This window comes from Talpa occidentalis, unplaced genomic scaffold, assembly GCF_014898055.3.
Source record: "Talpa occidentalis isolate TD23 unplaced genomic scaffold, MPIMG_talOcc4v2.1 talOcc4.8, whole genome shotgun sequence".
In the NCBI taxonomy this organism is placed as follows: domain Eukaryota; kingdom Metazoa; phylum Chordata; class Mammalia; order Eulipotyphla; family Talpidae; genus Talpa; species Talpa occidentalis.
The window spans coordinates 8,858,856-8,882,471 of record NW_023605194.1 but is presented as its reverse complement, the minus strand read 5'-3'; the positions used below and the strand labels follow the sequence as shown (position 1 = coordinate 8,882,471).

General features: G+C 52.6%; 1 protein-coding gene across 1 annotated transcript in view; it reads left to right on the top strand.

Annotated features, from left to right (window-relative positions):
- The first annotated feature begins 9,801 nt into the window (after positions 1-9,801).
- SLC18A2 (solute carrier family 18 member A2) overlaps positions 9,802-23,616 on the top strand; it is a 30,554-nt gene continuing 16,739 nt past the window's right edge. The window contains exons 1-9 of the mRNA XM_037496527.2: positions 9,802-9,970; positions 11,616-11,967; positions 18,446-18,504; positions 18,687-18,770; positions 19,038-19,130; positions 19,830-19,919; positions 20,006-20,049; positions 20,118-20,178; positions 21,252-21,347. Coding sequence (XP_037352424.1) covers positions 9,850-9,970; positions 11,616-11,967; positions 18,446-18,504; positions 18,687-18,770; positions 19,038-19,130; positions 19,830-19,919; positions 20,006-20,049; positions 20,118-20,178; positions 21,252-21,347 — 1,000 coding nt within the window. The 5' untranslated portion in view covers positions 9,802-9,849. The remainder of the gene's footprint in view (positions 9,971-11,615; positions 11,968-18,445; positions 18,505-18,686; positions 18,771-19,037; positions 19,131-19,829; positions 19,920-20,005; positions 20,050-20,117; positions 20,179-21,251; positions 21,348-23,616) is intronic.

Genomic DNA, 23,616 nt, shown 5'->3' with positions numbered 1-23,616 from the left:
CCCTCCCCATCCTGGCCTCCACACACCTGCCTGGGATAACTTGGGGTTCCCAGGGTTTCTTCTGAAATGCAGGAGAGCCTGGGGGCAGATTGAAAACAAAAAAAACAAAAAAAAAAAACAGAACAAACCTCAATTATATTTTTAGGGAAATGCCATAAGTGGTAAAATTATAAAGAAGCACCAGGAAAGGTCAAACTGTTAAGGGGGAAAGGCTGTCCTCAAGCTAATTCCATACAGGCTTTGTGGACTCCACCCCCACCCCAGGCCAAAGCCAAAGACACTGGGAACTCCAAAGCCCATCCCCACCCAAGGGAAGGTGGCTGGGACCTGAGGGTGGGGTTCAGCAGCCAGGTTGGTATAAAGGCAGACCCGTGGGCTTTGGCGGGGGTCCCCCATGTTGGCTCCCCGCCAGCTCGCAACCTCCGGCCAGCTCGGAGAGTGCCTTTGGGTTTCCAAGTCGTAGGATCGGGTAGGACGCATTAAAGACTTTATTTCCCTATTTTCTCCCTGAGTTGTACATTTTCCTTATTTCCTTTTCCCTTGTAAATAAACCTTTTATGAACCTTTTGTGTGTGTCTGTAGTGGAGTATTCTTAAGTCCCTTGTAAGCGCGCGGGTGAGGACCCACAGCCAGGAACCCGTTCAATATCGGGGCTGCCCTATAACAGCTGGCGCCCAACGTGATTTCCAAACTTCACCAAGACGGGAGAGTGGTTGATGGGGCTGGAGGGTACCCATGGATTCTAGCATTTCTATCTTGGGGTTTATCTCTTGACCTGGGGTGGGCGGGGAGTCACACTGGGGCTCTCTGATCAATTATTCTTCACACTGAAAATATGTTCTGTGCCCGCCTCTGTCGGGATACTGTGTCTCATCATAAAAATATCAGAAAAGCAGCAACAGAAGCTTATGGTGAATGGTAAATAACACCTCAAAAATTATGGAAGGGTTTAAAATTATAAATGGAAATAAAAGCCTTTACCCTCCTATACTTCTCTCTGTGCCCCACTATTTCACTCGCTGTCTACACCATGTGCGTTGACACACCCAGCAGCAGCGACTGCCTCTCTTTTACGCCAGTGCGGCATGTATAGGGCTTCCAACAAACCTGTCCCTAAACTGGGTGACAACAGACACGTGGTCCTATGAGCTTTGATTTCACGGCCCGATGACACATCTTGGATGTTTTTCCATAAACACGGGCTACCTACCTTTCTAAAGTAGCCACCAGGCATCTCACCCGAAGCACGGCCACACAACTTTTGAGACTGACCCCAAAGTGAAGACACTCAGCTTTCCAGATTTTTCCTTCTGCAGTTCTGAAGTCACACAAATGACTTGACCTCTGAATGTCGTAACTAATTTTCTGAAGTTGTCTGCTCTCTTCAGTGTCTCCTTGCACTTGGGAGGCTTGGCGAATGCGGGGCTTGGACACGCTCAGCCTCTCCAGGCTGCCATTTTCTTGGGACTCACTTTCTCTTCTCTTCAGAAAAATTAGGGAAAAGACTCTGGAACTTCAAAGATGAGACCCAGGAAGTTACCCTGGCAACAGCAGCTCGGTGGACCAGAACCTTCCCCAAAGACTCTGCGTGTGTGTGTGTGTGTGTGTGTGTGAGAGAGAGAGAGAGAGAGAGAGAGAGAGAGAGTGCTTGTGTGTGCGTGTGTCCCACGGACCCAAACAATGGTTTGCAGAGAAATGACATCTTCTACAAGGCAACAGTCAATATAAATCCAATTGGACGTAATGACTGGATTTCTCTTCCCCTCAGAGATGGTGACAGTGATTTCTCAGATGCCTTTTAGTTACAGACAAGTTTCTGAACAAAATAATTAGGTTTGGGTCTTTGCAGCCTGGCCCTATTGGGATATTGATTACCCACTAACCCTGCCTCACGGATGTCTGGGTGTGCAGTCAGCATAGCAAGTGGGCGAATACAACTGAGTGGGGGACCGGAGCCTCCCCTGGGCTTTGTCCTAAGTCTGAGGCTCCTCCCGCTGTCCTTTGCAGCTTAGGACCACCTGAGGGTCCCCACCTGTCTACACCCCGTGTCCTTCATCTGCTGGCTCCCAACCACACAGGTTCAGGGAGCAGAGTCCCGTCCTCACTGCCCTGGCCTCACTCCCGTGTGACCTTTCTTGCATGACAAAGGCAGCCCTGAAATAGTCAAAGGTCTCTGCCAGCACTGACATTCTCTCCAGCACTGCCCAAGAGAAACAGAACACGAACCACCCAGGCAAACTCAAAATGGGATGGCCTCCACTTTAAAAACAAAAACAAAACAGGAGAAATTAGTTGTGATACTATATTTAATTTAACCCAAATGTATCTGGAACGTCATCGCTTCAGCCTGCAGACATTTACATCTTTTTCTACTCTGTCTTTGAGATTCCGTGTGTTTTAGACTTATGGTGGGTGTCAGAAGAGCCTCATAGCATTGTAAGTATCCATGGCCCTCTGGGCTATTGATAGGACAGGACCCATCTAGTGGGCTCACCCTCTGTTGGCACAGAGGAGGAAACTGAGGCCTCAGGGGCAGGCGCAGAATGGGCCCTGCTCCCCGGCCACCAGGTGAAACCGCAGAGTCAAGACCAGGGCTCGCTCTTCACAGCCTGCTGTCTCCTCTGCAGCCTCAATTACAGCAAATGTCCTCAGACAGGTTAGTGATTCCATTAAAGTGGCCAAACCTGGAGACCCACGTTTTACAGATAATGCTGCATGAAGCCAGTTAATTCAGTAATTGAATTATTAAGTCAGAGCATCTATGACTTAATTTCATTGGCAGGCAGCAAGGCATCCTTCAAGCAAATTGACAGGTGCTTTGCCATCTCTCTGCAAGCCAGGATGGTCGACCTGGCTAAATTTTACATAGAAAATGTTCTTTCGTGTCGCCTGTGCAAAATATTTCAGAAAAGCATGAGAATGAAAAGCATTTTTTTCCTAATGCCTCATTATTTACATGCATGTTAAACTCCTAATAGAATTGCCTTCAGGAAACAAAATAAGCCTCTAACTGAAGGAGACGATCCTGACAGTCTGGCCCTGAGCTCTTGAGAAGCCATTGCAGGCTGCTACTGTTGAGGGTAAATAAATGGCCAATAAGCCAAGCGGTGTTTGATTTTTTATGTCAGCTGACTTTTTTGTAGGGGTGATCTATTATTGTTGTGAAGCGGGTGTTCAGTTCTCAGACTTGGTGAATGTTCCCTTTAGTTCTGTCCATTTTTGTTTCCTTTATTTTGAAGTTCTATTTTTGGAGCATGAGGGTATGATAGTAAAGTCTTCCTATTAAATTGACACCTTCTATCACCATCAAAGCTCCTCCTTTCTATGTGTTTTGAAATCTATTTTATCACATACTAATATAGCCACTTCTGTCCTCTGAGGGAGACCCGAATGTGCTTTTCCCATGCATTTACATTCCATCAACCTGATCTGTGTATTTAAAGAATGTCTTCAATGAACACCATAGAGTCATTAAAAAAAAATTATTTTTTTTTCTGTCCATCTGTCTTTCCATTGTAGTGCTCATTATACTTATTTTAACAGTTTAAATCAACTTTATTGATATGTAACTTACATATAAGAAAACACAATATTTATGTATACATATTTAAGTGAGCAAAACTGTACTCCTGTAATTACTACCCCAGTCAAAATAAAGAAAAATTGGGCTTCCCTGGTGGCCTAGAGGTTAAGTCTCAGCGTTATCACCACTACGGCCTGAGTTCCATCCCCGGCCAGGGAGATACCCACATGGCGCAGCAGACCTCTCCTGTCTCGCCCGCTGCTCCCCTCAGGAGTGCATTTCAGTTAATCTGCCTGTTCTGCTCCCCACTCTGTCTTTGGTGAATCCTCTCACCCCCAACCCCCCACACCTCTGGCCTGTACCCCAGTTCTATGCAAAAAAAAAAATTAACCCTCTCCCCCAATTCACCATGTGTCTTTGCTGGCATCCCTCCTCTACCCCAACCAAAGGGAAACATTAATCTGCTTTCTGTCACTATGAATTAATCTTCCTTCTGTCAAAATTTCAAATAATTGGAATCACATACTCTGAACCCTTTTGTGTCTAGCACCCCCACCCTCAGCTCTATTGAGATATGACTGACATAAAACATTGTTTAAGTTCAAGGTGAGTGATGTGTTGTTTGGCTACATCTCTATATAATGTCTTGATTTGCATTTACTTAGTGCAAAACCATCACCACTGTAGCATTAGTTAACATATCTTAACCTTCACTGTTAACATAATTGTAACAGGGTGGTCCCCAGGAAAGGGGGAGGTTCCCTGCCCCACCCAAGGGAGGGTGGAGCTGAGCAGGAAGAGGAGAAGCTGCAGAAGAGACTGAGGAAGGAAGGAAGCAAGATGGAGCCAGGAGACCTGGAGGAGGCCCATGGAGCCTAGAGACACGTGAAGAAGCTGCGCTTGTCTTTTGGTCGTGGACGGGGTGACACAGATGTGGGTGAGACCCATGGGGAGGTGACAATGGCAGCTTTTATCTTGATGTTGATTTTGCTCTTTTCCTTCCAGGCTTGTCCGGTTGTTTGTGACCCTTTTCTGTGGGTCCCCACTGGAAGATGCTTTAGACTTGTGGCAGGCTTTGGGGCCTTGCTCTGGGCCGATCCCATATGGATGGACTTTTACCCACGAGGGGATGGGTAACTTTGGTGCTTCATTTAGAAACTAGACTCTTTGCCTTACCTGTATTGTTTCCTAGTTTTTTTTTTTTTTTTAAATAGAGGCATGTTTTTATTTTATTTATTTATTTGTTTGTTTGTTTTTTGTTTATACATGCACTGGGTACAGTCAGAAACGCGGGAGGGTGAGAGAATTCACCAGAGCCAGAGCAGGGAGCAGAGCAGGCAGAAGGACCGAAGTACACTGCTGAGGGGAGCAGCGGGCGGCAGGAGAGGTCTGCGCGCCATGTGGGACCCTCCTCCGGTGGCCGGGGAGCAGCCGGGGATCGAACCGGCGCCGCAGAGGCCGCGGGCAGCCTCGCAACCCAGCGCTCAACCGCTGCGCCACCGGGGAGGCCCCTGTTTCCTAGTTTTTATTAAAGTTCCTTCCAATTAAAGTGTCATATGTTTTGTGTTGATGCGGCGGATGGCAGAACCCATTTAGAATAGGCAGGTTTGCGGGGTTTGGGCTGCCCCTCTCCCTGTCCTATAACATAATCACCATTTTTTTTTTTTTTTTTTTTTATTTTTAGATTTATTTTATTTATACAAGCACTGGGTACAGTCAGAAGCGCGGGAGGGTGAGAGAATTCACCAGAGCCAGAGCGGGGAGCAGAGCAGGCAGAAGGACCGAAGTACACTGCTGAGGGGAGCAGCGGGCGGCAGGAGAGGTCTGCGCGCCATGTGGGACCTTCCTCCGGTGGCCGGGGAGCAGCCGGGGATAGAACCGGCGCTGCAGAGGCTGCAGGCAGCTTCGCAACCCAGCGCTCAACCGTTGCGCCACCAGGGAGGCCCTAATCACCATTTCTTTTTGGTGATGAGAAAATTTAAGATCCACTCTTAACAACATTCAAGTATAAAACACAGTGTTGCTGGATAGAATCACTATGTTGTCCATCAGATTACTAGAATTTGTTAATTTTATAAGTGGAAGGTTGTACTTTTGACAATAGCTTCCATTTCGCCTAGCAGCAGCCCCTGCTGACCACAACTCTAAGGTCTGTTTCTCAGAGTTCGGCCTTTTTTGATTTCACCTAGAAGTGAGATTCTGTAGGATTTGTCTTCTTCTCTGATTTATTTCACTTACAAAATGTCCTCAAGATTTCTCCATGTTGCAGCCAAGGGCACGATTTCCTTTGCCATGACCGAACAGTATTCCATTGCATTCCGTTAACATTTAATGTAGTTTTTGATAGATTTCATCTTATTCTTTTGTTTCCTACTTGACTCCTGTTTTTGTTGTTGTTGTTGTTTTGTTTTTTGGTTTTGTTTTTTTTTTGTTTTTGTTTTTATATTTTGGCTTTGTCTGCTCTTCTTGCCTTTCAAAATTATCTGAATACTTCATAGAACTTGTAAAAGAGACCCAGCCAGGACATGATCTAGCTCTCATTGTCATGTAGTTTTCTCAAATAATGCCCATTTCAAGTAACTGCTTTCTTCTAGGTGACTCCATATCTTATCATTCCTAAATATTGAAATTTAGTGAAAAAGCCCACCCAGGTGGCACCTTTGTCCCTTATAATCCCTCATGACTGAAGAGGATGGGAGTGGTGCAGGCAGGGGCCCTGGAGACTGAGCTTAGCAGTTGGGGTCCAAGGGTGGGGGCTGGAGGGGCAGCCTCAGAGTCTGGTCTACGAGGAATGACCTCTGGTGGCAGAGAGAGATAAGAACGCAAAGGACCCTCTGAGGAAGGTGTGTTTCTCTCTGGTTCCCACAGCTCTGCATCAGAAGGGAACCCTACCTGTCCACGTATTTATAATGCAGGCGTTTATAACGAGCACTGACAATGTCCCCAGCCCTGATACCCGGGGAGTCAGATATAACAAGGTTATAGGTCTGGGGGGAAGTAATGGCTTCATGAGAGTTTATAAGAGATAAATCTGTCTGATACTGGGAGTGGGACCCATGAAAGGATGGTGTCCCCCAAGAAGTGATGTTAGGTCTGGACATGAAGAAAGAGAAGGAGATAACTAGGAGAAGAGGATGAAGCTCCCAGGCAGAGGGACCAGAATGTGCAAAGGCCCTGGGGCAGAGAAACACTGAAAGGAGTGATGTGACTGGAGGGTTCAGTGTGGCTTCCTGCGTTCATACTATTGGTGCTGCGACCAGAATGGAGATTTTGTCTGGGCCATTACTGACTTCCCAGCATCAACCATGGTGACTGGTACGCAGGAAGCACTCAGCATAAACGCTTGACCCCTGATAGGTCACTTATAGGTGGAGTTTTTCTTTCTTTCTTTTTTTTAATAGTAGTTTTTTTTTTTTAAAGATTTATTTTTATTTATTTATACAAGCACTGGGTACAGTCAGAAGCGCGGGAGGGTGGGAGAATTCACCAGAGCCAGAGCTGGGAGCAGAGCAGGCAGAAGGACCGAAGTACACTGCTGAGGGGAGCAGCGGGCGGCAGGAGAGGTCTGCGCGCCATGTGGGACCCTCCTCCGGTGGCCGGGGAGCAGCCGGGGATCGAACCAGCGCTGCAGAGGCTGCGGGCAGCTTCGCAACCCAGCGCTCAACTGCTGCGCCACCGGGGAGGCCCTAGGTGGAGTTTTTCAATAAACACAGTTGGTCCTCCAGAAGGGAACCCTACCTGTCCCGTTATTTACAATGCAGGTATTTATACTGAGCATTGACAATGTCCACAGTTCCTGTATTCACAGATGTTGGCTGACTGCATCCTTGGCTATAGACTAGACTGCCAAGCATAGAATAGACTGCTTGAGCATCCATGAATTTCAGTATCTGCAGGAGATTCTGAAACCAATGATGACAGTTAAGTTTTGGCGGAGTCAGTTACACATGGCTTTTCAACTGGGGGGTGGGGTGGTCACCACCCCTATGCCCTTGTGCTGTTCAGGGTCAAGTGTATTTGTTGGAAGAATGAATGCCTGACACTTCCAGAGCTCTCACTCTGTGCCAGGCACTGTGCTAAGGGTTGCCTCTGCATTCCCATTTAATCCTCAGAACAGCCCTGTGGCAGGTCTGACTGGTATGCCCATTTCAGAGGTGGGGAAACTAAGGCACAGAGAAGACACATAAGCCACCAAGGCTAAACTCAAGGAAGGAGCAGACCAGCACCCAGGCATCCTGACCTCGATACCTCTTTGCAGGCAGGGCCTGCACCTTTGGGTTCTGAAACTGCAGGCCCTTTGTGGCCCTCCAGGAGTGAGCCCAGCCCTCTAACTGCTCCCTGCCCTCTGCTCTCTCCTCCTGCCTGGTTTGCCTTCTCTTTGCCCTGTTTAATTTTTAAATCGCACACACCCTGGGACATCCCCATGTTACTGACCTACTTACTTATCCAGCCATCTTTCTCACACATCAGGGGCAGTGGTGGGAAGCCCAGGGGGTGTCTGGAAGGAAGGCGGGAGGTGGAGAGAGTGGGGAGCCTCCAGCGCCACTCTGGGGCTCTGAGCAGTGTCTTTGACAAGGAATCAACATTAATAAAATGAGGAGGATCTAATACCAAGAGATGGTGGCGGGATAACATTATTCCAAGTGACTTTCCAACAAAATAGCTCCTGAATCTTCTGCAAAATGCCCTGGCCATGTCAGGGGTGTCCGTCTGCCCTTTCTTTATAAAATGGAGGCACTTAGAAATCAGTGGTGGATTCATCCCTTGGTAGTGAGTGAGGATCAGGCTCAGGAGCAGCTACAAACAGGCCCTGTGCTGACTTCCCCATCCGGTAAGCAGCCTCCAGGGCTGAAGCAGGCAGGGGAGAGGGACTACTGCACACGGAGCTTTCTGGAAAAAGAGCCCTAGACTCTGGTGTCTCCTGTCCAGGGTGTGGGTAATCCTTGAGGCCCTGGACCCCGACTATAAGGCCTGGGGCCTTCACACCCCCATACCCACTGTGGGTGACCCTGGGAGATGTGCCCTTTCCGGGGTTTCCCTGCCTCGGTCTTGGGCAGAGCCAAGGATCCCAGGGAAAGACCTCGCATGGGCGGGAGGGTGAGGGGCACAGGGTGGCTACTGAGGATTAGGGTCAAAATAAGGGGGGTGCAATTGTATGGGGACTATAACCAAGATGAAAACGCATACATTGTGCAAAAATGCAAAATGATGTAAGAATGATATAAAATAAAATATTTTTTAAAGAAGGAACAGCAATTCAATTTAGACAGGACAGTCTTTTCAACAAGTGCTGCTAGGACAACTGGACATAAAAAAAAAAGAGGCGTCTGTGCTGGCCCCCAGCTCTCCGCAGCCCCCGCGCCTTCGCGCCCAGCCCCGGGGACAGCGAGGCTCAGAGAGCAGCCCCGGCCACCCCTGATTCCTGGCTGTGGCCCGGACCCTTCACCGGGGTCCTCGATCCCTGGCTCCGGCACCCCTGGCGCCTTCCGTCTGCTCCCCGGTTGCTCCCCCCGGCCCAGGTGCGCTCGGGGCGCTCGGGGGGCTTAGGACCCGGCAAGTCGGGGTCGGGGCCCCGCAGGGCGGGCGGGGTCTGGCGGGGGGCCGAGGCGCGCGGCGGCCGGGCGGGGCGGGGAGAGGCGGCCCCCAGCCCTGCTCCGGGAAGCTCGGGGCGGGCGGAGACCTGGGCGCCCCCGCCCCGCGCGCCCCCCCGCGCCCCCGCCCGCCGGCCGTGACGTCAGGGCCGGAGCGGGTAAACTGAGCGCGGGGCCGCGCGGGGCGGAGATCGCCGCCGGGAGCCGCCCGGACGGACGCAGCCCGCGCTGGAGAGGCCGGCGCCGCAGGCACCCCGAGGTAGCGCCCACCCCGCTTCTGGCCCGGGGACGCGGCGCGGGGGGAGATCGCCCGGGGGCCTGGGAGAGCGGGCTGGACGGGGCGCCGGGGGAGCCCCCCAAAGCGCGCGCGAGGCTGCGGGCGGCCCAGCACACACCCGGCCCGGAACGCGGGGCGCGGACCCGGAGGCTCGCGCCCAGCGCGCAGGCGGAGACGTGCGACCTCGGGGTGGGGGGCCCGGGAGCCGGGCGCAGCCCCGCAGCCCCAGGTGCGCTCCCCGACGGCGCCGCGGGCTGGCTTGGCGGGAGCGCAGGTGCCGGCGGGGCGCGCTCGGGCAGGTGCGCCAAGGAGGGGGCGCCGGGACCGCCCGCCACCGCCTGGGCGCGCGTCTCCCCGACGGCGCCTGCCGCGCCTCGCCAAGTCTGAGACTGGAGGTGGGTTGGGGAGCCCCCGCGCCCGCGAGCCCCGGCCCCTCACCGCGCGCTGCCCCCAGAGCCATGGCCCTGGGCGAGTGGGCGCCGCTGCGCTGGCTGCGGGAGAGTCGCCACTCGCGGAAGCTCATCCTCTTCATCGTGTTCCTGGCGCTGCTGCTGGACAACATGCTGCTCACCGTCGTGGGTAGGTGCGCGGGGTCGCCCCTCGCCCGCACCCCTTCCCGGGCGCCCCGGCCCGGGGGAGCTAGAGAATAGACTTTGCAAATACACACACCCCAAGAGCGAGGCGCCCGGAGAGTCGGAGGCCCCTCGTGGCTTCGTTTTCCTGGTGGTCGGGTCAAAAAATGTGACATCCCATGAGACCCAGAACTTCTGTTTCCTTCTGATAATTCCCTGCCTCCCCGAGCCTTCTTTCCTGGCGGTGAGGGATTTGTGTGGACGAAGAGCAGTTGTCAGGCGTCAGCATAATCTTATAGGAAATATTATGCCACCCAAAAAGGTGGGATAATAAAGGGGTGTAACACCTGACGGAACAAGTAGTTACCCCCGCCCCCCCAAAAAAAAGGCAGTGACACGAGCTGGAAACCCACTTCAAAGGCAATTTCAACACTGAGGGGTGTTGCCTTTTTCCTAGGATTTTTTTTTTCTTTTTCATTTTTTTATTTTAACATTTATCATTTTTTACATTTTTTTAGACAATATTTGCTTCCCCCCACCCCCTCAGATGGAGCCCCCATAGAACCTCCTTCCCCAAGGCACCCGGGCACCAGCCCCTCAGCCCCCTGTGGCCTCCCTCCCTCCCTCGGATCCCTCTCCCACCTCCCCCCCTGCAGGATGGCTCTGGTTTATCATTGTCTGTTTTTGCTTGTACTGTTATTATTATTTTTTTTTTACACTGATGTCTTATTGGGCTCCCCTGTATTCCTGTGACAAGTGAAACCATCCCATATTTTTCTTTTTCCTTCTGGCTTATTTCACTGAGCATCATTCTAGGATGGTTTTTAATTTTAATTTCAGCATTGAAATCTCGGGCTTTAAATGAGCCCCATCAACAGCCAAGTGTCTGGGGGGCTTCTCCTTAAAGATCCCCAATTTCAATGAAGTGATTTTTTTTTATTTGGACAAGCAATGGGGTGGCTTGTTTCAGTCTTTCCTTAGCGGGGTTCTCCCTCAGAAGTCTCCAGCGCCTCACCTGGGGAGGTTTCCTTCCCCAGGACGGTCAGGGCTGTGGAGCTCATTGAGTTTGGTAAGAGAAGCCCTTCTCCTGTGTGGGGAATGTTCTCTGCTACACACCCCCAAAGTTTCTATTACGGCCATTTTTCTTTTCCTTTACGAAACTCTGAGGAATCCTGAGACCCTCCAGGTTGTGTGACACAGATTCCGACTCAGATCATAAAAGGTGAAGTAGGGCAGTTGCAGAATTTCCAAATTACTGCTGCTTGCAAGTTTATTTTTTTCTAATGAGATTTAGGTTTCTATTTGCTTGATTCCTGCACTGGACAGTCTTTGAGCCTCTTTCGGAGATGCTCTGGTCAGCCCCGGTCGGCCTTGACCAGACGTCAGCCCACATTCTGCTTCCCTACAATCCCCCCGGAAGGCCCCTGCCAGGAGAAGCCGGGTGTGGGGTGGGCAGCCCTGGCCAGGGTAGCGGGGGCTCATAGGGGACGGCTGCCCTTGTTCCCTCCAGTGAGCTTAGGGGCTGCCTGGTGCCGGAGTCCCGTTCCTGGGCCCCTGATTGGCATTTGAGGTGACCACCGTTCAGCTGACTTTTGTCCCGGGGAGGGTTCGGTGCGGTCACTGCCGCCTTCCTGTTGTGCTCCTGCTCGCAGTCCCCATCATCCCGAGTTACCTGTATAGCATGAAGCATGGGAAGAACACTACAGAGATCCAGACCGCCAGGCCCGTGTTCACAGCCTCCACCGCGGGCAGCTTCCAGAACATCTTCTCCTATTATGACAACTCCACCATGGCCACTGGCAACCACACTGGGGAGCATCAGGGGGGGCTGCTGCCTAGGGCCACCACGCAGCACCCGGTGACAAACACGTCTGCTGCCCCTTCCGACTGTCCCAGCGAAGACAAAGAGCTCCTGAATGAAAACGTGCAAGTGGGCCTGTTGTTCGCCTCGAAAGCCACCGTCCAGCTCCTCACCAACCCGTTCATAGGGCTACTGACCAACAGGTATGCGGTGTTATTTTGGTCAGAGGGTTTTATAGGTACCTGCTTCTGAGCTGATCCTCCCACCTCCTGCTGTGTCTCCACCCGGTGTCAGAATCTGGAAAGCCAGTGGTGGGGGAGCCGGGGAAAGCCAGTCTCCTTCCCCTGTGTCTGTGACCCTAGTTCATCACGATTTCTTGTTCCATTTTTTTCACTGTGGGATTGGGTGTGCCATGGGTGTCTCCTCCACCTCTGGTCTTGCACTTCCTTAGAGAACACCAAGGCAATTTCCTTTAGGGCTGGCCCGGGGGGAGGGGAGACCCAAGTAGGTGGCTGGGTGGGGAACATGGAAAAGATGGGTCATCCTGCTGTGTAGACAAAACTTGCTAACGCTGATGCCAGGGACCATGAGGCAGGTTTCACCAGCCAGGTACGAGCTGTGTCCTTGTGCCCAAAGGGAAGAGAAATGAGCCTGTCCTCTGGGTAATTCAGGTTTCCCAGACCAGCCTTATATGAATATGGAAGTGCTGGATTTTTTGTTCTTGGACCCACGTTATTTTGAGTAATGGTTCAAGCCTCCATTGTTGCTGTCCACCCAGCAAGCACCAACTCTGCCTGGTACTTGGGGGTTGAAAGCACAGGCAGAGCCAATAAGATGCCAACTGCAGAGGTGGTCGGCTGCACACAGTGTAGTCCCAGGGGCAGAAATGTACAAACTGGCATAGAGGGGGCAGAGTCCTACCTGTTCCCAGACCTAGCAGCGGAAACAGCAAAAGCCTAGAGCTGGAAAAGAGGGGCTGGAAAGGAGGCTGGGGCTATGGGGGTCGGGATGGTGAGGCTATAAGGAGCCCCGAGTTCTAGGTAGAGAGTAGAGTCAGGGGCGGGGTTGTTGCCAGACCATTTGGAAGCCACTGGAGGTTTCCAAGCCGAGCCGGAGGGCCCGGGAGCCAAGCAGCCTACGTAGCCTGGGAGCAGGAAGGTTTTCCCATGTTCCAGACTTCTGGCCTAGGGAAGGGGCAGCAGGGCCCTTTGATCAGGCATGAGTCAGCATTTCAAGATGGCAACAGCAGGGCATTAAGCCAAGCTGGGGGCCCTCCTGAGAGTGGGACCAGCTCTGGAGCATGGGGAAGACTGTGCGTGTGAGGCCAAGGCATGGAGACAGTCCAGATCTGGCTTCCCCAGCGCCAGTTGCCCCCCGACACTCACAGGTGCTGCTAACATACCCACTTCCAGTTGGGGGGAAACACATTTTAAACTTTGCAGTTTGAATTTCTGGATGCAGCAGGATCTCTGAATCCACTTTAACAATCCCAAGCCATATCCCGTCCTCTAGTCTGCACCGAGAGATATGACAAGCCTGCCACAGAAAACGGGCTATGCAAATTAGTCCAGAATTGGGGGCCTGATTGTGAGCCCACCACAGAAGCCCCACTATCACAGTGACATTCTCGGAGCCTCTGTTCTTCAAGAGGAAAACCAAGCAGACCTCAGAGCCTGCAGGATTGCTGTCCTCTTTGCAAGACTAAGAGTGTGTCTTAGATGCATCTGGTGTAATTATAGCAAACAACTCAGGGTTTTGTATTCTGAGAAAGCAAATAACTCAGATACTGTAAGTGAAAATTGAGGACATTATGGTAATAATGCCTTGCCAGTCATGGGCTGTGCAAAGGTCATGCTAGACCCGCAGTGTGAGAGTGAAAACGGGGCTGAAACGATGTATTTCAGTCTTCCAAATGCAGACAGAAAATGAGCAAGCTTTTTACGAAGCCCATTTTTATGTTCTGTGCTTAGCAGAAGCCCCTGGGAGGAAGTGCTCTGAAAACCAGTCACACCATCTCCCTGTTAAATACATGAGGCTTTGACACTCAGCCACCACGGCTCCAGAAAATCTTGTCTTCCAAGAGAAACCTAATTTTGTTTTGTGGCCTGTAAAATTTAGTCTGTTCCTATGTTGAGCCATCTACTTTGAAATTTATTCAGAGCAAAATTTTAATGCCTGACTGGTTCCCTCATCCACCCAGCAAATTTCAAGATAGCTCTTAGCTCCTGGCACTCTCTTGTAACCTGGAAATGCAAACAGATTTTAATATTGATGTGAGCAGAAGTGTTGCGCGAACTCTGTGGTCCCTCCAAAATGATCATGAGGTGTCATTGTTCTAAATATTTCCCAGGCCCCTTCCACATGAGGCTGGAGACTCGCCACTTTTCTGGGTACCCCAAGGCTCTGCTTGGAGAAGCGATAAATACAGTCCAATTCCTTTTCCAGAATCTGCCCCGTGAGCCTTTGCAAATAGTCTTTTGATGTAATTTGTGCCAATCACATCCTCAATTACTGACAAGATGTGTGACTCACGTTCTCAGTGTTGTAAACAAGTGTGTTGAAGACAGCGTTTTGCAGCGGGTTAATATGTTTCCCATCAAAGAGTAGCTCAAACCTCACGTGCTCGCTGTTGTAAACCAGTGTGTCTAAAACAGCATTTTAAAGCGAGTTAATGTGTTTCTGATTAAAGAGTCATTAAAAATACGGTGCATCAGAGCTGGGAGAGCCCTCCACCAAGGCTTTGGTCCAGTCCTGACATATCACAGGGGAGGAAAGTCACAGAGTTGTTGGCTATTTTTAACCAATGGGCAGGGAGTTTAGAAAAAAATTCAGCCTGGCTTTGGCCATGAGCCCTCCTTACCTCCCTGGACCTGCTGCCCAGCATCTCTGCAGTGCTGGCGACAGTGGGGAAAAGAAAGGACCCCCCCCCCGCTCCCCAAGAGCTGGGGTGCTCCCTAGGTCTCAGAGGCAGGCTGCCCAGTGCCGCTCCTTCCTGTCCTGCCACGAGTGGGACCCACTCTGAAAGGCGACGCCTGGTGTCACACACCTGAACCCGTCTTCCAAGCTGGCCCCCCACATGCAGGCACATGCTGTCAACTGAGCAGCTTTTGTGGGCGGCTGGACCAGGAGGCAAGCTGCCCATGCTGTTTTGAACATGGAATAAGCTTTCATGCAAACCCAGGAAATCAACCTCCTGGGGGGTGTTGAAGGCCCCTCACCGGCCATTCATTCTCGGTTGATTTCTGCTTCAGTTGCTGGATTTTTACTGAGCACGATGGGACAGGCCAGGAGCAGAGGTCATGTCACTCTGGCGAGCGCAGTGCTCACGTGTCCACTCCCACGCTTTCCAGAGCTGGTGCCGTGCTGTCCTCCGGGAGGGCTCCTGGGGCTTACTTTATTTTCCAGATTAACTTCCTTTCGCGGCTGCAGTGGTGTGTGAAAAGGGAGCAGAGGGAATTAGACGAGCAGCACCAGCATAGCTTGGTCTGGACGGTGAACTCTTAGATACGCACATGAGAAGAATGTTCCAGGCAGCTCAGCACCGTGGCCCCACCTCTGCCTTCTCTGCCATGAGCCAGGTTGCTAAGAACGTGCATCACGGGCTTCACTGACCTCACCTGAGGCGGACACAGGGTGGCATCTTTAGACCCAGAAGCTCCTTTCAGCGAGCGGCAGCCAAGGAAGGGTTAAGTCGGGTGCCGGTGGCTTCCTCCTCGTCTTGTCATTGTCTCAGTGGTCTGCTTTTTCTCAAGCAGCATCAGTGGCTTAATTTATTTCCATAGTTACCTAGTATATTTGAAAGCCAGTTATTTTTGCCTCAGAATCTTAGCTAACATCTGAACGGCCAGGAGGAAGCCAGAGGGCATGAAATCTCTACGAAATCTACTGTGGCGGTTTTTTTTTCCCTCCAGCTTCTGCCTGTGGGTTTGCAGTAGGCTTTGCAGGAATAAGCAGTGACCTTTTCAGCATCTCTGCAGACAGGGAAACCAGCTCTTCTGGAAAGGGTCCTCCCGTCCTCGAGGTCGTTAGCATGCTAGATCTGATGTGAGGAGGTTGGCTTCTGGAACAGAAGAAGAAGCTGGCAATGGAACTGGGCATTTCTCATGGGGGCAAAGCCCCTACCTGAGCACCAGGGAATAGGGGTAACATGTGGGGACCCTAGCTCGTGTGAAATTTTCTATTGCCTGAGACTCATTTACTGCGCCACCTTTTAGGAGCATGTTGAGATCATGGAAGAGGGGGCCGTCACCTCTCGTCTCGTCTGCTGGTAGTTTGTACCCCGAGGGGCTCCCCCTCTGTGTCCTCGCTTTTGTCACTGACCGTGGCACAGGGGACCCCATCTTAGCACGCCTGCGGATGGAGCTGGCATCAGGCCGAAGACAAAGATAAGCTAGTTGCTAGCTTTAGAGAGAGCGTGTGATGGTCAGGGGAGATTCAGGGCCACAAGAGGCTTTTCCGCTTTGTACGTTTTTCTAGGAATTCAATATATGACTTTGACTCTTGTTCCAGTTGAATTAACGGCTCCCTGAGGCGCTAGCAGGGGGGCTGACCGTGGGCTGCATGACTCACAGGCCTGGGTGGTGGCTGTTCCGTTAGCAGGTCGCCACATCAGATCTAGCTCTTCTGAGCAAAACCTCCACCGCGGTGGCATCGGCTGAGGCAGTGGCCGCGGTCGGCATTTGTGACGGATGTCAGCTGAGTTTCCATCCGTGTGTGACATTATGGGGAGACTAGGACACGGGCGACCTGCCCACCACTCAGTGACCTGGTGGACCACCCACCTTCTGGGGTGTGTGGTCAGAGCCAGAGGAGGGTGAGGGCTGCCTGCATGTTCCACTGAGCACCCAGTCAGTGCTGGGCCTCTGGAAAGTGTCAGGCACTTGTGTCCAAGGAGAAGGAAACAGTGGAGTCCAGGGCTGCCCACTGTTCTCGGTTTGTTCCACGCCCGTGGGGGAGCTGCCCCATCTCCATCTGCAAAAGTTGCTGAGAACAATGAGCTGCCCCCGAGCAGCTGGAGGGTTCCTTGTTCAGCAGGCCTGGCGCCGTGCAGGACCGCGCCGTGCATGGGCCTCTTGTGTCTACGAGAATAAGGAGCACAGAGAGGCAGCCGCAGGGGCGTGGAGACAAGAGCATCCCCAGTATCTCTCTTGGTTCACCCGACGGGCTTCAAGCCCCCTTTGTGAGTTACAGCCTCACCCCAGGTCCCCACCAGTGAGTCTTTGCCTGGGTTTACAGAGGGGGTCTGCCTGGAAGTCTGCGACTGGGAGATGCTGCTTTTATCTTTAGTATTTGTTCTCTGAATGCACATGATGTAGTTCAAAATAAAAATAGGAGCATGACCGGGAGAACTTTTGGAAAGGTTCTGGTTGAACCGCCTGAAAGCTTCTAGTGCCCTTTGACTACCTGGTGGGCTGGTAAAATTTGCAGGGACAAGCCCTAACCTGGACAGAAAGGCCTCCAGTGAAATTAGCCCTAGGACATAATATAGGCCACTTTTTGTGCCTCAGTTTCCTCATCTGTAAAATGGGGAGGTGGTTGACTGCCTTTCTCAAGCACTGAGCTGAGGGGTGTGCATGCTCAGAGAACTGAGGGTGACCTTTAAGTGCAGGCGTTGCCATGACAACGCTCAGGCAAGCCTGACCACAAGAGCCTTCAGGCCGAGTGCTGTGCTCGGATGCACTGTCCTGCTGCCTTCGTGGGCTCTTTTGCTTCCTTGCCACCACCCTGATGGTCCAGGACTCAAGGGAGGAGACCTGGGCACGCTTGGGATGCCCTGGGCTGATGCAGCCCTCCCGGAGGGCACAGGCTCAGCTTTGGCCCTCCTCTCAGGGCAGGGGTGCAGGAACCACCCCCACCCTCACAGCCCCCTCTTCAGGGACCAAACTGCCCACTTAGTTCACAGAAACAGTGGAAAGAAGGGGGAGGCAGGGGAAGGGCACCCTCCCTGCCATGTGTCAGGTCTCCTGGGAGCTCTGCATCAGCCGCGTCTCATTTCTGCTCACCCCAGTTCTGGCAGGTGGAGGTGGTCTCTGTGGTGCTGGGGGGAGACTTGCCTGGGTTAAGTGGCAGGATGGGGTCCAGCCAGGGGTCTGGTACTGGCAGGCCGGGTCTCCCCTCACCGACAGTACCCCCCACCCATGGGCCTGGTGGCAGAGCCATGGACAGAAGGTTTTTTTTACACAGCAACTGGGATATTGGGTTTTTGCACAGAAAACCAGGCCTGTTTGTGTAGAGTGGCCACGTCTGGGTGGGCATGAAGACAGACTGAAGCCTCCTTGCTGCCTGATGCCCTCAGAGGCCATGCCTCTGCTGTCCATTGCATCACCTGATGACCTTTTACTGGAGTCATTTGATTGCAGCTATCCCTTTGGGGATATTCTAGCCAAGATTAATTAAAGATGAGAAGAAACGATGTGAACCCGGCCGGGGGTGCTGGGCGTGGTTCTGGGGTACTTGCCAATGTGGTCTTCATGTTTATGCCAGAAAAATTTCTGTTTGGTGTGGTGGTCCACGTGCATTCAGTTTCCTGGACGGCCAGACGCGAGGGCCAGGAAGGAAGCGCCCCCTGAGCGCGCCTCGAGACCGGCGGGGCAGCCTCCTACTCGCCTGATCCCAGGGGCGGGGGGCGGCCTCAGCATGAAGCCCCGGGTAAGCAGAGATTCTCTTGCTTCTGTCTTGCAGAATCGGCTACCCCATCCCCATGTTCGCGGGCTTCTGCATCATGTTCGTCTCCACCATCAGTAAGTGTCCGATGTTCGCCTTGGAGTGGGGGGTCACGGGCGGGCTTGACGGCCGGAATCAGAAGATGCCCTTGGGGCGGGGGCGTGCAGTTCACGTGGAAACCTGGCATCGGTTAAGGGGGGCTTGGGAAGGGGCCGCCCCGGAGGACTCGGCGCAGCCTCAGGGGCTGCTCTCCCCGCAGTGTTCGCCTTCTCCAGCAGCTACGCCCTCCTGCTCATCGCCAGGTCGCTGCAGGGCATCGGGTCCTCCTGCTCCTCCGTGGCTGGTAGGTCTGGAGGCCCCAGCCAGCCAGTGACCCAGGGGCTGGGTGTGCCGGGCACTGCCAGCGTGGCCCTGGCCAGGGCCGGCCCCCCGGGGGGCTGGGGTGGGACGCGGCTGCCGGAGGACGCATCCACTGCCTCCTTGGATGCTGCGTGTTCTTCCTGAATCTGGCAGGTTCGCAAAGATCGTGGCTGGGCCGGGAAGGTGAGTCCTGGATTGTGATTCTCTGATGCTTCCAGAGCTTGGCTCCTGACTTTCTTTTCCTCCCTAGGCTTGGGCATGCTTGCCAGCGTGTACACGGACGACAAGGAGAGAGGCAACGCCATGGGGATCGCCCTGGGAGGCCTGGCCATGGGGGTCTTAGGTGGGTGAGGACCACTGTGGAGGAGACTGGAGGGGCCCCACCTGGCCAGACAGAGAGGCCACGGCCATGCTGACGGGCCCATGCTGCCCCGTCTTTGTTCCCCACTTTCATGGAGTCTTAGGAAGCTGGAGGGAAGGGTCCTGACCTGGGAGGACCCCGGGTGCCCTTCCTCCTCCCCCTACCTTGCTGGGTAACCTTGAGCAAAGAAACCCCAGACCTCCTGGCCCAGATGCGAGACCAAAACTTGAACAAGCTTTGGATTTGCCGAGATCCTTTCCTCTGGAACATTCTCTGAGCTGTGACTGCAGAGGACCTTCCTGTCCTCTGTCCCTGCCTCCCACCTCCCTGGCCAGCACCTTGGGCCCGGAGAGGCGCTTGGGCCTTGCTGTGTGGGTTCTGTGCCCACACGTGCTGGCCCCGGGTCCCGAAGTGCTGTTGCGGGGAGCGAGCCCTCAGAGCCCTTCCCAGTCCTGACCCTGCTGCTTTCTGGGCTTTGCTTTTGGGGTGATGCTAATAGATCGGTGCCTACATCCGAGGTGCAAACCTGAAGGAAGTGGCCAGGCCACTTCACATGACTGTGGAGCAAGTGGGGGGCCACCCCCTATGCCTTTGGGTCCATGTAGAGAAAGGCAAGAAACCACTGGGTGGTTCTGGTGGGGGGCACCCCTACAGGCCCGGCCCCTCCTTCTCTTCCCTCAGTGGGCCCCCCCTTTGGCAGTGTGCTTTACGAGTTCGTGGGGAAGACGGCTCCGTTCCTGGTGCTGGCCGTCCTGGTGCTCTTGGATGGGGGTGAGTGAGCACGCGGGGTCCGCGGCCCGGGACCGGCCTGGGCACCGGGGCGGCAGGTGCTCAGGCCACGCTGTCCTCTCTCGCAGCCATCCAGCTCTTCGTGCTCCAGCCGTCCCAGGTGCAGCCGGAGGTGAGCTGCCGGAAAAGGGGGGCAGGTGGTGCCCCCTCCAGCCTCCTCACCCCTGTTTCCCTTGACAGAGCCAGAAGGGAACCCCGATCACCACGCTGCTGAGGGACCCCTACATCCTCATCGCGGCAGGTGGGGCCCCTCCCACGCCCGCCCTGTTCTGCTGCCTCAAGGTCAGGCAAAGTCGTGGGACTTGGGGGTGGATGGCGCCGACCGCTTTTCCTTTTGCTGCTGGAAACCGGCTACAGAAAAACATAAAAGACGAAAAGGTTTTACGTCCCAAGACGTGGCTTTCCCGCCATCGAGTTCTGAGTCTCGGCCGGGGTGCCTTTCTTGTGTCTCCTTGGGGGCAAAGTTGTCTGGGGCGTGGCGATCCCGGCCACAGGGCTGCATTTGGGGCTGAGCTTGTCCACTGTGTGTCTCGGGCCCTGACCTTCCCGGCAGCGGCCCGCGCCTCACTCTGTGTCTCCGGCGGGTCTGCCGCGCCCTGGCGTGTGAGAACAGAGGCGGCGGAACAGGCGGGCCGGGGGCCCAGTCATGTCAACATCCTTTCTTCGTTCTGCCTGTGTCACAGAGGTTGAAAAAACTTCATTATGTGAGACCTGACCGTGACGGCAGCGCTGGGTTTTGGAATCCTGCTGGGATTCCAGCCAGCTAGAGGTTCGGTTCGGGGGGGCTGTGGCCCAGGAAGCCCCCGGAACACTGGGGGCGGCTGTGTGTGTCTCTGGCCTGGATGACAGCAGCTGTTTGCACAGATACCCAAGATGGACAGTTGATTTTAAAAAAGAAATCCCTTCACAGCAGCACCCGTACTGGGGGCGCTGGGTTTGCAGGCGGCATTGCAAGTACCTGGGCTGGTGCAGGAGCCTCGGCTGCCTGGGGCAGGAGGGGCGGCCCTGAGCAGAAGGCTCAGGAATGAGTTGAACCCTCGTTCTTCCTTAATACGTGGGCCAAAGGTTTTCTCAGGCTCCCTCTCGTTTCAAACTTTATGACTCTGGGATCCGACCTGTTAATAGCAACAACAAAAAGACAACAGTGAGCCTTACTGGCTCCTCCAGCTGTTTTTCTTTTCTTAACAAAAGTAGATAGAATTTGTGGGTATCTGAGCTGATTGTGCTCGCTCTGAGCCCCAGGGGTTGAGTTGTTTGGAAATGGTAGGGGATACTTGAGACCCCGAAGCACACTGACCTCCTGTTCCTCTCAAGGGGCCATCTGCTTTGCAAACATGGGGATCGCCATGCTGGAGCCGGCCCTGCCCATCTGGATGATGGAGACCATGTGCTCCCGGAAGTGGCAGCTGGGTAAGGCTGGGGCGGGCTCTTTGGTTCTCAAATTTCCCTCCCCAGGTGGGGCCCCTCCCGGTAACTCTGTTGAGCTGCTTGTGTAGATGATAAAGTGATTGTTTCTGTTTGACACTCAGTGGGGCAAGTGCTCAGGGCAGCAATGAGCTTTGGGGTCTCATTTTGGGCTCCAGTTTTTGTAGCACCCCCAGTGAATGCAGAATTACTACGGAGGCATCCACTCTGGGCAGGGATGACAAAGAAAAAATACATCTGGCCTCTCCCCAAGCCTCTGAGACGGACTAGTTATATTCAATGTCTGCACACTAACAGAATTTATATGGAAGAGACCTAACAACAAACAGGTTTTAAAAGGAGGAATTTTTTAAAGTATTTTTTAAATTGTAAAATAATGCTTATAAAAAATCAAAGCACATAGATTGAGGAGGCAAATATCTTAAAAACTTCATATTTATTGAAAACGTTGATAAATTTTTTATTGACATCCGTTGTTTTTCTTTGAAATGGGTTGTTTCTTGTTGATTCTAAGAGTTCTTTGTATATTAAGATAATACTTCTGCATCAGATATTTCACAAATGCTGCCCTGCCTTTGTGGTCTGTCTTGAGACTTGATGGATGGCTTTTTTTTTTTTAATTACTCAGAACATTTAAATATCCTTAATGACTTAGTTGTCTTCCCCTTTCACCACCAGCATTTCATATCAAGTTCAAAGGGTCTTGCGCAGCTAAGGTTTTTTTTTATTCACCCATGTTTTCCTTGAATAGGTGTGTAGTTTGTTTTTTACATTAAAATCTTGGATTTACACAGAATTAATGTTGCCCTAAGCGTGATAGGGATCTGGTGGTACTGCTATCCCCTGGCCGGCCCGTTGCCCCAGCAGTGGTATTCCCCATAATGCTCCATTAGATTTTCTCGTCTTTGTCATGCTCAAAATAACTGTATGTTCCTGGGTCTTTTTCTGGAATTTCCTGGCCCCCTGGTCCGCTTGTACGCCTGTGTTTCTACCCTCCTATTTACTTCCTGCAGCTTTAGAAAACTGTTTAACATCTGGAAGGAGAGTCCCTGCACAAACACCCCCTAGTTTTTTCATTTTTATTTTTTAAAAATTATTTGATGGCAGTAGCGTTGCTTTACAATGCCGTATGTGGTTTAGGGGTGGAGGTTCATTTCTCTTCATATATATGTTACTATACCAGAGCCCCCACCCAGGCCCCCCTAGTGTTGATCACAAACCAGTGCTCCCCCACTCTCCCCTTGACGCCACACCCCACCCTCCCTGTCTGGGAGCCTGGGTTCCACCCCAGATCTCTAGGGCTGGCCCTGGCATAGTTTTGTCTGTCCCTTTATTTCTTTATATTCCCTAGTTGAGTGAAATCATCTGATATTTTCTTTCTCCTTCTGAGTTATTTCACTCTGCATCCTCCGCTCCAGTTCCCTCCGCGTTGTTGCAAATGGCCAGAGTTCATCTTGTTTTTAATAATAGCGGAGTAGTATTCCATTGTCACACACCCTCAAAGATTTTATTGGTTATCCTGCCTAGAGACGTATTTTCTTTTCCTAATTCTTTCACTCACTCGTCATTGTTGATGGAGAGAGTCTGGGTTCTGAACTAGGCCTTCTTGTGCTCTCTCCCCGCCGCCCCGGCCCTCTGTTCCCTCTGTTTGGGATCTTGCTGGATTCTGGCCCTGGTCAGGCCTGTCCCTCTTCCTCAACCAGTTAGCTTGGCCCGAGGACCATGCCCTCTGGTTCCGGTTTGAATTGCTGTGTTTTTGCATCAAATAATCCTTTATTAAAAAGCCTGACATGACTGGGGCGAGATGGGGAGAGAGGCCAGTGGGTGTGGTGAAGATATTCGGGAGCTCAGTAGTGGGAATGGTATACAACCCCCCGGACAGACTGAAAACCCCTCAACTGTGCCTTTTATCAGGGTGATTTTTATGGTGGTTGAAGTTCCCAAAGCCAAAACAAGCCCCAAGCAAGAGGAGTCATCCAGCCAAGGAGCAGAGATTCTTGTTGCTGAACTAAGACTAGTTCTTTGCCAGAAAACTTAACTCTGAGCTTCCTGGCATTTAGGGCAGCAGCAGAAACCCCAAGGCCCTCAACCCCCCTACAAAAGACCAGCCTTTCTGCACAGGGGTGGGCTTTTACTAACCCCGAGTTGGTGAACAGTTTTGCAAAAGACGGAGACATTCTTCATGCCTTGTTCTTATGCCCACGGCTAACCCGGCCCGGCTGCCGGGTCTTCCCTCTGGTCCTGGTGGTGATTT